General features: G+C 39.9%; 1 protein-coding gene across 1 annotated transcript in view; it reads left to right on the top strand.

Moving 5' to 3' along the window:
- The window catches only part of Sec23a (Sec23 homolog A, coat complex II component), a 40,647-nt gene that overhangs the window by 28,550 nt on the left and 796 nt on the right, over positions 1-11,301 (top strand). The window contains exons 13-15 of the mRNA XM_029540959.1: positions 454-540; positions 2,534-2,689; positions 4,682-4,747. Of these exons, the coding sequence (XP_029396819.1) occupies positions 454-540; positions 2,534-2,689; positions 4,682-4,747 (309 nt within the window). The remainder of the gene's footprint in view (positions 1-453; positions 541-2,533; positions 2,690-4,681; positions 4,748-11,301) is intronic.

Here is an 11,301-nt window from a genome sequence, read left to right as displayed (position 1 = left end):
TAGCCACTGAGCCATCTCACCAGCCCCAAATTCATTGTTTTTAATAGCTGAGTAGTACTCCATTGTATAAATGTACCACAGTTTCTGTATCCATTCCTTTATTGAGGGACATCTGGGTTCTTTCCACCTTCTGGCTATTATAAATAAGGAGGGTAGGGGAGCAGGGGCGGGGGGGGGTATAGGGAACTTTTGGGATAGCATTTGAAATGTAAATGAAGAAAATAATAATAATAAAAAAGAAGAGACAAGAAAAAAGAAAATTAAAATACATTGAGAATTCACAGTGTCTGGAAGTGTTTGGTAAATTTAAAATTTAAGAGCTAAGATGAAGGGAAAGCAGGAGCTACAGAAGCAGGCTCTATTAGACGATGTGATGTCTAGCACTTGCATATAGATTTAAGACAAGTGACAGGATCGCGATGCTAACCTCACCCTATCATTGCTTCATTTCAGCCAGTTCTTCTAGACAGTAGCAGCATTCTTGCGGATCGGATTCTCCTCATGGACACATTCTTCCAGATTTTGATTTATCACGGTGAGGTAAGATGGTAGATAGATTTATGTAGGTGAAATATTTTTACTCTGAGGAAAAAAATTTCCTTGCCTAATGTGTAGCTCATATTTAGGCAGTGATAATCTTTGGTTTATGTTTTTATAAAATATAATTTCTCTAAATTTTTTTTTTTTTGTTTTCGAGACAGGCTTTCTCTATGTAGCTGTGGCTGTCCTGGAACTCACTCTGTAGACCAGGCTGGCCTCGAACTCAGAAATCCACCTGCCTCTGCCTCCTGAGTGCTGGAATTAAAGGCATGTGCCACCACTGCTCTCTAAATTTTTAATAAAAATATTTTAATATTTATAAAATATTTGACTATATTGTCCTTAAATTAAAAATCCAAACATTTTGGGTACTAAAATGTTACAAATAAAAAAAATCTTATTTTTTTTCATGTTCAAAGTTATTTAACTTTTTTTTTTTTAATTAAATTGGATTTGTTTATTTTATGTGTAGAGGAGGGAGTGTATGCACAAGTGCAGAGGTCAAAGGATAACTTGTGGGAACCAGTTCTTTTCCTCCACTCTGTGAGTCCCTGGGATTAAACTAAGTCATCAGGCTTGGAAGCAGTTGCCTTTACCCACTGAGCCATCTTGCTGACCCTATTGCTCATTTAAAATGTATAGAATTACTTTTTGAGTCATAAATATTTAAAATATAAGTACATTTTGTGTTTAGACTTGGTTCCCATCTCCAATCTTTTAATAAGAATTTATACATATGCATTACATATACATATAAATACATGAAAGTGCCTGAAATCCATAACACTTGTACTCTCAAGGATTTAGGTAGAAAATACATGCATACATAGATATATACATACATACAGACACACACACACACACACACAGAGTGTGATTCTTCATGGTATAGGATTTTAGGTGTCAATCACACTGATCCTTGTGTGTATTTTGTTATTTTGTTCACACACTAGTGGGTGAATAGATTTGCACCAAGCATGGTACTATGAAACAGGGATACAGAAATGAAGGGGAAGGGTCAACCTTTGTCAGGGGCAAACCTGCTCTTCATCACTCTATGTAACATGATTTCTCTACGTGTTCCATATACCCTAAAAATGCATTGACAGCACGAGTGGAAGTGTATAACTTACTGAGGTGATGTGTGGTTGAAGAGCAGTGTGGGTAGCTTCCGAGCTTGAATTTGGGTGTTTGGCAGAGGTCTGTCCCTGTGTGTGTTCATTCAGCCAGTACCTCAGAACACACTATGGATGAAAACACCACTCTGGGCAGTTTGCACGGCACATTTGTTTTTCCTGTGCTTGAGCTTGTAGTGTAGTATATTGTATCTTAGATGGCCTAATTTTTCTAGTTACCTTATTTAAATTTCATTTATTGGTTAGGACGACTGAGTGTTGAGACGCTGATATGATAACCCAGCCTCCTCTTACACTCAGAATTCTTCTACCTCAGCCTTTGTGCTGGGATTGCTGGTGGGAGCCACTGCACCTGACCTTCTAGTATCCTTTTAAATAGAACTATCTAGTGCTTTTACAAGGATTTATTTACTGGGCATGGTGATGCACGTCTTTGACCCAGCACTTGGAAGGCAGATCTCTGTGAGTTTGAGGCCAGTCTGATCTACATAGCAGGTACCAGGCCAGCCATGGCTATATGATCAAACAGTCTCATTTTTTAAAATTATTTGTTGCCAGACAGTGGTGGCACACTCCTTTAATCCCAGCACTCGGGAGGCAGAGGCAGGTGGATTTCTGAGTTTGAGGCCAGCTTGGTCTACAGAGTGAGTTCCAGGATAGCCAGGGCTATACAGAGAAACCCTGTCCTGAAAAACCAAACCAAACCAAACCAAACCAAACCAAACCAACCAACCAACCAACCAACCAACCAAAAAAACAAAGAAAGAAGATAAAACTTCCTTCGAAGAAAAATCTACTCAAGAATTTTAGGTCACCAAGAAATATAAAGTAATTCTTTTAATTGTTTTTAAAATTAGACTATAGCACAGTGGCGGAAGTCGGGATACCAGGACATGCCGGAATATGAAAATTTCCGACACCTTCTGCAAGCCCCGGTAGATGATGCACAAGAGATCCTTCACTCCAGATTTCCAATGCCAAGATACATTGACACGGAGCATGGTGGCAGCCAGGTGAGGAACACCCTGTGTTGTTGTGTATGCAGGGCTGCTGTGAGGTGATCCTGCTTGTGTTCTGATTGTAACATGAACTATCTTCCACTCGAGGCCAAGGGCAAGGGAAGGAGGCAGACGGAAGGGAACAAAGCAGTACAGTTACTGCCTAGTTGCCCAGGCAGTCAGTTTTCTCCAGTTCTGCTTCCATCATAGCTGTTGTGATTGCCATAATGCCATCCAGACAGTGTGCTAGCTGTGGGTTAGCAAAAACATAAGGGCAGCTTGCAAAACAATTCAGTGTATTTTTCTTAAAGCCTATGAGTATGAGGTTTTCTTTCTTTCTTTTTTTTTTTTTTTAAAGATTTATTTATTTATTATATGTAAGTACACTGTAGCTGTCTTCAGACACTCCAGAAGAGGGCATCNGATCTTGTTACAGATGGTTATGAGCCACCATGTGGTTGCTGGGATTTGAACTCCGGACCTTCGGAAGAGCAGTCGGGTGCTCTTACCCACTGAGCTATCTCACCAGCCCCGAGTATGAGGTTTTCTAATTTGTTTCAGTTTTATAGAAAGTAACCGTCAGGTTCAAGAAAGCATTGTGGTATTAAAATGGGTTTGATGGTTCTTAGAGCTCAGACGAGTCAAGAGATCTGTGCGTGCACATGTGGTCAGGTTAGGACTGCTTCCACACATCAGGAAACCTTTCTGATCAGAGCTGGAACAGTACTCCTGTTGTGAGTTGTCACACATTTTATTTCTTCCATAAATAAAGCAGGGACATAGTTCGTTTAGTGTTGTGTCCCTACTATCTGACACAGTGATATATTAGCACCAACTTTATGTACAGTGGCGGTTATTAGTTTTACTGTGTTTATAACAGGAACTATCTATCATGTATAGAGACTTTGCAAACATTTTCCATGCCTCCTTCATTTGAGCCTCATACCAATTCTATTGTTATTTCTACTTTATATATAATAGAATTATGACATGCTATTTGTACTATCAAGGAAGCACATTGAGTGGAGCTAGTTGTTTTTTTTTAAAGAGATAGTATCAACTGCGTAGCTCAGGTGGACTTGAACATTCCTTCTGCCTCAGTCTCCTAGATACTGAGATTGCATTTGTAAGCCTGCCAGTCCTAACTAGGAGTTAATAATTGAATTCCAGGCTTCTTACTCTAGGACTAGAGCTACTTAGGGAATAGAAAAAGATTTTTCAAAAGATTAAATTGCTTTTGTTTTTCTAGAATGAATTAAGATTTTTGATGAATTCATTCATCAGTATCTTAATATGTATTGTTATTTTCCTTATTTAATTGCTCATTTATTTATTGATTGATTAGCTGTTGTAGAGGATGGATAAATGTTGTCTAAGTTATCACCCGTGGATTAAAGTCATTTTTACGAGGCTTTAGACTTTTGTTTCAGAGTAGTTGGCCAAACTGTATTTTCACACTCATTTTAAAATAAGTTTTGTGTTAGCAAATAGACATTTGTAAACTTGTTTTTATTTCATGTGTTTGGGTGCTTTGCCTGCATTTATGTCCGTATAACACATGCATGCAGCGCCGGAAGAAGTCAGGAGAGGGAATCAGATGCCCTAGGTTAAAGATAGTTACAGATAGTGTGTGTCACCGGGTGGGTTCTGGGAATCCTGGGAGTCTGGGAGAACCCAGGTCCTCTGGAAGAACAGTCAGTGCTCTTAATTGCTGAGCCATCTCTCTAGTCCTGTACATACAACTTTTATGTGCTGATTTTGGGATTCAGTAGTCTATTATTTTATGAATGTTACAAATATGTAATGTTGAAAGAGTATATTATTTATATTGTGGTCGATGCATTTTTTTTGGTTGATGCATTTTAAAATTTAACTTTGTAAGTATTACTTCTTAACAAAATTTACCAATATATTCAGTTAAGTGGTTTTTAATGGTATATTGTCTGTAGCTTATCTTACTTAGTCTGGGTCTGATCAGCACTCTTATTATTGATTTTTACTTTTAAGGCTCGTTTCCTCCTTTCGAAAGTCAACCCTTCACAGACTCATAATAACATGTATGCCTGGGGGCAGGTAAGTGTGAACAGCAGTCTTGGAAATAACTTTTCTTTGTCCTTAGTTATCTTAGTAAAATCTATATTTCCCTCTATTTAATTAATGATGATTTCTGTGAGAAAATATAAGGGAAGAGTAGAAAATGTAACTAGTATTTGGTGCTACCTTGGAAAATAAGAAAATGATCCTGTCACATAGAGTCCAAGTTTAGCACCAATCCGCTGGAGGCAAAAGCAGTGAAGTCTAGACCATAGGCAGCTGATGACTCCTGCTTTTCTTTCCACAGAGCACCTTTCTAGTCTCTATTTCCAAGCCTCCAAGCTAGTTCCCTACAATCCCCCTTCCCATCTCTGGCTACTCACATCCATTTTGTCAGTTTCGTGTCCCATTCCCTCTCATCCATTGGCCACAGTCAGGCGCTATTACTGCTGTCACAGACAGCACAGCAATTCCTTGCCTTGAAATTATGACCCTCTGCTTCATTCTTCTGAGTGTCCGGATTACAGTTGTGTGCCGCCACACCTGGCCCTATGGCCTTTCTTGACATGTGATTAAAAATCAATATTTATTTCATGTGGGTGTATACTACTATGCAGAGTGAATGTGGAAGTCAGAGGACAACTTGCCAGAGTTGCTTCTTTCCTTGGAGCTGTGGTTTCCAGGAGTGGAGATCAGCATTGGGCAAACGCCTTTATCCACTGAGCCATTTGCCTGTCCTTCTTAAACAGTGATGCTATTTTTTATGCACTTTGATTTAATTGCTAAAATTTATGTGAAGCATATATTATTAATTCTCCCATTAGAAGAGAAAATTGGGGTTAGAATTACATTTTATTTATTGATTTTGCATGCAAGGAACGAGTGTGTGTGGAGGTCAGAGGACAGCTGTAGAGTTTGTTCTTCCCTTCTCCCGTATGGATCCTAGGGGCTGAACTCAGGCCAGCAAGCTTACCGGCAGATACTTGCCCGGTGAGCCTTCTTGCTGGCCCAGGGCCCTGTTTTTAACCCAGGCCACTCTAACTGCAGATTCAAAATTTATAATTTAAATTAATTTAATGATCCAACTTGGGAATTAACCAGCTGAATATTTGGAATCTGACCTCTTACTATTCTTATTGCTAAAAATCAAGAACCCAGTGATAGCTGAGCATGGGTTTAGCATGGGGTACTGGTCCCTGTATCAAAAAACCAAAAACCAAAAACCAAACAAACCAAACAATTTTTCTGCCTTATGTACTATAAGGATGAAGTCCATTCTTAGCATTCAGATGTCAGCGTTGAGGAAAATACCCACATCACTGTGCAGGGATGCATAGTTATTGTGACGTTTCTAGAGGACGTTCAGTTGCATCCATGTCAAACTCACAGGTGTGAGTAGGATGTGCTCTGAGATGGAAAGGACCCGCTGCTGTTGGTGCTGTCAGGAGTGAGTGCACGGTGAGCACAGCATGATGGGAGCACACATTGGCTTCCGCACAGGATGAGGTCTGCTTGTGCTCACCTTTCTTCAGCGTCCTTCCTCGGGAGTGGGACCCTTACTGAGGCGGGAAACTTGATAAGTGAATAATATATCCACAGTTCCAGGGGGAACATGTGCTGCTTGCTCAGTATCTCAGTTACAGAAAGATGAGTTAATTCTTGAGGGGAATGATGGTGGCCTTGTTTCAAAGTCACTGCTTTGATTCAGCCAATAACAAGTCGGAAATAAGGATGTCACAAACATTCTTCTGGACAAGAAACAGATGAACAATCAAACTATAGAAACAAGGTTCTGGCTTGTAAGAAAAACCAGAGGGGAAAAAAACTTNTTTTTTTTTTTNAAGATTTATTTATTTATTATATGTAAGTACACTGTAGCTGTCTTCAGACACTCCAGAAGAGGGCGTCAGATCTTGTTACGGATGGTTATGAGCCACCATGTGGTTGCTGGGATTTGAACTCTGGACCTTCAGAAGAGCAGTCGGGTGCTCTTACCCACTGAGCCATCTCACCAGCCCGGAAAAAAACTTCTAATGACGACTTTTAATAATGAAAAAACAAAAAAGAAGAACACACACATAACCCCCACATAAACACATGCATACTCACAAACTCACACGTGTTCTCATTCAAACAAAACTCCAGTGATAAGCAATATCCATGACTGGCCTTCAGAGGGCATCGCTGCAACACTGTTACGCTGTGCTTTATCTCCTCAGTGTTATAAAGCTTGAGCCTAGCTGTCTAATCCCGGATGTGTTTTATTTGTTAAAATTTATCTTATTTCTTATTATTGGTATGTGTGTGTGTCGGTGTGTGTGTGTGTGTGTGTGTGTGTGTGTGTGTGTGTGTGTGTGTATGTGTGTATACATGTAGTATATATGTATGTATATGTGTCTGTGTGCACACATGCCACAATACACATGTAGAGGTCAAGAACAACTTTCAACAACCCTACTTTCACCTTTATGTGGGTCCAGGGACTGAACACAAGTCTTCAGGCTTGCATGCCAAGTACCTTTACATGATGAGCCTCTGGATATATTTTACTTATTTTTGTTTCTTTTATTATTAATAGATTTTCCCCTTCACATAATACATCCTGATTGTGGTTTTCCCTCCCTCTGCTCCTCCCAGTTCCTTCCTACCTCCCTTCCTGTCTAGAGTCACTCCTTTTCTGTCTCTCATTAGAAAACAAACAGGCTTTTGAGGGACTGAGATATGATATGATATGATATATAATATTCTATGCTATGCTATGATACAAGCTAACACATCAAAATGCATGAAACAAACAAACAGACAGACAGAAGGAAGAGAGCCAGCAGAAAGCACGAGACACAGAGACTCACTCGCTCACACTCTCAGATCTCGCATAGAAACACTAAGCTGGAAGCCAGAGTAAACATGTACAGGACATGGTACGGATCTGTACAAGTCTGTGCATGCTACCCCAGCCTCTGAGTTCATATGAGCTTTGATTATGTTGATTTAGAGCAGTTTTTCAACATGTGGGTTGTGACCCTTTTGACAAGCCTTCATTTCCAAAAATTCTTACATTACAATTTATAACAGTAGCAAAATTACAGTTATGAAGTAGCAGTGAACATAATTTTATGGTTGGGGTCATCACAGCATGAGCCATCAAAGGGTTGAAGCATTAAGGAGGCTAAGAGCCACTGATTAAGAGGGTCTTGTTTTCTTGGTGTTCTCTGTCTCCTCTCGATCTTATACTCTTCTTGCCTCCTCTTCTTGGGGACCACTGAGCTCTGAAGGGAGGGATTTGATGGAGATACATGTTTAGGAATGAGAATTCAAGTCTGTCTCCATAAGGTCTGGCTGTGGGTCTCTGTATTTGTTCCCATCTGCTACTGGAGGAAGCTTCTCTGATGATGGCTGACCACGGCACCGATCTATGAGTATATAGCAGAGTATCATTAGGGATCATTTTATTGCTGTGTTGTTGTTGTTTTCAGAACAGTAGTATTTGGTTTTATCCTAGGTCTCTGGGATGTCTATTCTCAGGCTCTTGGTTACTCAAGCAGTGTTGGGTGTGGGTTCCATCTCATGGAGTGGGATTAAATCAAATCAGGTATTGGTTGGTCACTCCCACAAGTTTTGTGCCACCATTGCCCTGCATAACTTTCAGGCAGGACACCATTGTAGATAAAGGATTTGTGGGTTAGGTTGGTCACATTTCTCTTGGTGTATTTTAAACAGAAAAAGACTCACTTGAAAAATAGATATCAACTCCCTGCTACTTTTTGATAGAATTGAGCATTAGTATTTTTATACATTTGAAATAATATCTTTGTAATAGGTGTAAATAAACAACATAGGAGATACAGAGATCTAGGAGTGGATGTGTTGAGGTGTAAACTAAGTAAAACGAAAAATAAAAGTTTTCTACAGGAAGAATACAAGCAATAGCCACTAGGTTGTTGTTGGTGACACCTGAGCTCTCCTGAGGAAATGGCGAGTGTAGAATGAGGACAAGTGTTTGAGTGTCACACAGTGACGATTTCCCAAACTTGTACTGACAGGTGCTTACTGAGTGTGCTGCCTGCTGTCCCATTGCTTTGTGCTGCTTTGGGTGTCCTTAGCACTGGTGGGCATAGGGGGGGTTTGTAGCTGCAGCACACAGATTCGGTGGGCTCTGAGAGGCAACAGACACAGGAACGCAGGCCTTCTGACTCCATATCCTCAGTCCCAGCATGTTGCCTCTTCCTTGCCAGTTCTTTCACATCCTTAGGCATTAACATGGTTCATAATTTTTCCTTAACTCAGAATTTGTTTTGGCATGTCTGTGGCATGCCAGAGTACCGTGGAGCTGTGAATTCTCATCTCATATTTGCCACTAATATGCTGATTTCTATAATTTTCCTGTTTTTAAACTTAAAAACTTTACCAATGCTGGAATTTGTAAATCAGGAGAAAATGAAAAAAATTCAGATATATAAACTCCTGGGAAATACTTTTTCTTGCTATAATAAACTTTCATTGTCAATTGATTGTGTTATTAGTATAGTTTTTCAATGTAGTTTTATTTCCTTTTGGCTAGCATTTTTGTTAGAAATTTTCTTTCATTCCTGTTAATTATACAAAATCAATTAAAATAACTAGAAAAATTGATAATCATAGGCTATTTTAAAATAATATTATAAGCTGGGCATAGTATGCACACCTTTAATCCCAGCAGTCAGTGAATTCCAGACCATCTTGGTCTGTATAGCAAGATCCAGGACAGCCAGGACTACACTGTGAGACCCTTACTCAGTAAGAAAGGAGGTGAAGGGAGGGAGAGAGAGAGGAAGGGAGAGAGGGAAGAAGGAAGAAAGGAAGGAAGGAATGAAAGGAAGGAGAAAAAGAGAGAGAGAAACAAATAAATAAATGAACGAACGAACGAATGAATGAATGAATGAATGAGTTTGCTTCCTTTTGGCTAGCATTTTTGTTAAAAATGCCAGGGAGAAGGGAGTCTGGAGATCAAGGTATCTTAGTAAAGAGAGAAAAGATTTAATATTATTACTGGGGTGTGTGTGTGTGTGTGTGTGTGTGCGCGCGTGTGTGTGCGCGCGCGCGGAGCTGAAACCATAGTTAGGTGTGTACTGCCATGTATGTGCTAGAAACCAAACGTGGATCTTCTGCTAGAGCCAATGCTCTTGATTGACTGATGAGCCAGCTCTGTAAACTCTAGCTTTTTTTTTTTTTTTTTGGTTTTTCGAGTCAGGGTTTCTCTGTGTAGCCCTGGCTGTCCTGGAACTCACTCTGTAGACCAGGTTGGCCTCGAACTCAGAAATCTGCCTGCCTCTGCCTCCCAAGTGCTGGGATTAAAGGTGTCCGCCACCACGCCCGGCTCAACTCTAGCTGTTTTTAAAATTATTATTATTATTTGTTTTTTTAAAGACTTATTTATTTTATGTAAGTACACTGTAGCTGTCTTCAGACACACCAGAAGAGGGCATCAGATCTCATTACAGATGGTTGTGAGCTACCATGTGGTTGTGGGAATTGAACTCAGGATCTCTGGAAGAGCAGTCAGTGCTCTTAATTGCTGAGCCATCTATCCAGCCCTATTATTAATTTTTAAGGTTAGAATACACAGTTATATTTACTTATTCTGTCTTCAATATTTCCACTTACTGTTTTAATTTAATTTTATTTATATACTTATTTTTTAAGACAGGGTCTTTCTTTGTAGCTCTGCTGTCTTAGAACTCTCTCTGTAGACCAGGCTGTCCTAGAACTCACAGAGATCGACCTACTTTTGTCTCTTGAGTGCTTAGAACTAAAGATGTGTGCTACTACACTTGGCAGTATTTTGTTTTTAATTATGTGTCTAGGTGTGTGTCTGTGTATATCTGTGCAGTGCTTGTGAAGGCCAGAGGTGGCCACAGATTCCTGGGGCTAAAGTTACAGGCAATTGTATGCCATCTGATAAGGGTCCTTTCTTAACTCTGGTCCTCCAAAAGAGTTGCAAGCTCCCTGAGTGTCTTTATTCTAGTTTGTCATCCTGTCCCTCTACCCTTAATCAGACTCCACTGCTACCCTTAATCAGACTCCACTGTCCCATTTCCTTTTCTTGCCCTAAGTACCCACTTCTGCTTTGATGCCAAATATATCCCATTGCATTACCTCCTCTCCCATTAAAATTACTTCTTCCTCTCTCACAGTCTTCTTCCTAGTCTATCTCATACATATTTTCATTTATGTGTGAACCAATGAAGATATATGTATGTCTTCACTGAAAATGAGAACACGTATGTATACATCCCTGAGTCTGGTTCTGCATATGAGAAGAAACATGTTTGGTTTTTTTGACTGTGGCTTACTTTTCTTAATAGTGATTTCAAGTTTCATCCAGTGTGCATGTGTACTGCATTTTCTGTACCTGTTCATGTGTTCATCTTGGTTAGTTCCATAGTCTGGCTGTTGTGGATGAGTTTATAATGTGGGTGTGCACACATCTCAGATCCTTTAGGTAAAAGCTCAGGAGTGCGGATTTCTGAGTTCGAGGCCAGCCTGGTCTACAGAGTGAGTTCCAGGACAGCCAGGGCTATACAGAGAAACCCTGTCTCAAAAAACAAACAAAC

The sequence above is a fragment of the Mus pahari genome, chromosome 7 (genome assembly GCF_900095145.1).
Source record: "Mus pahari chromosome 7, PAHARI_EIJ_v1.1, whole genome shotgun sequence".
In the NCBI taxonomy this organism is placed as follows: Eukaryota; Metazoa; Chordata; class Mammalia; order Rodentia; family Muridae; genus Mus; species Mus pahari.
Note: the sequence above shows the minus strand (reverse complement) of the source record. Positions and strands in the feature narration are given on the sequence as shown.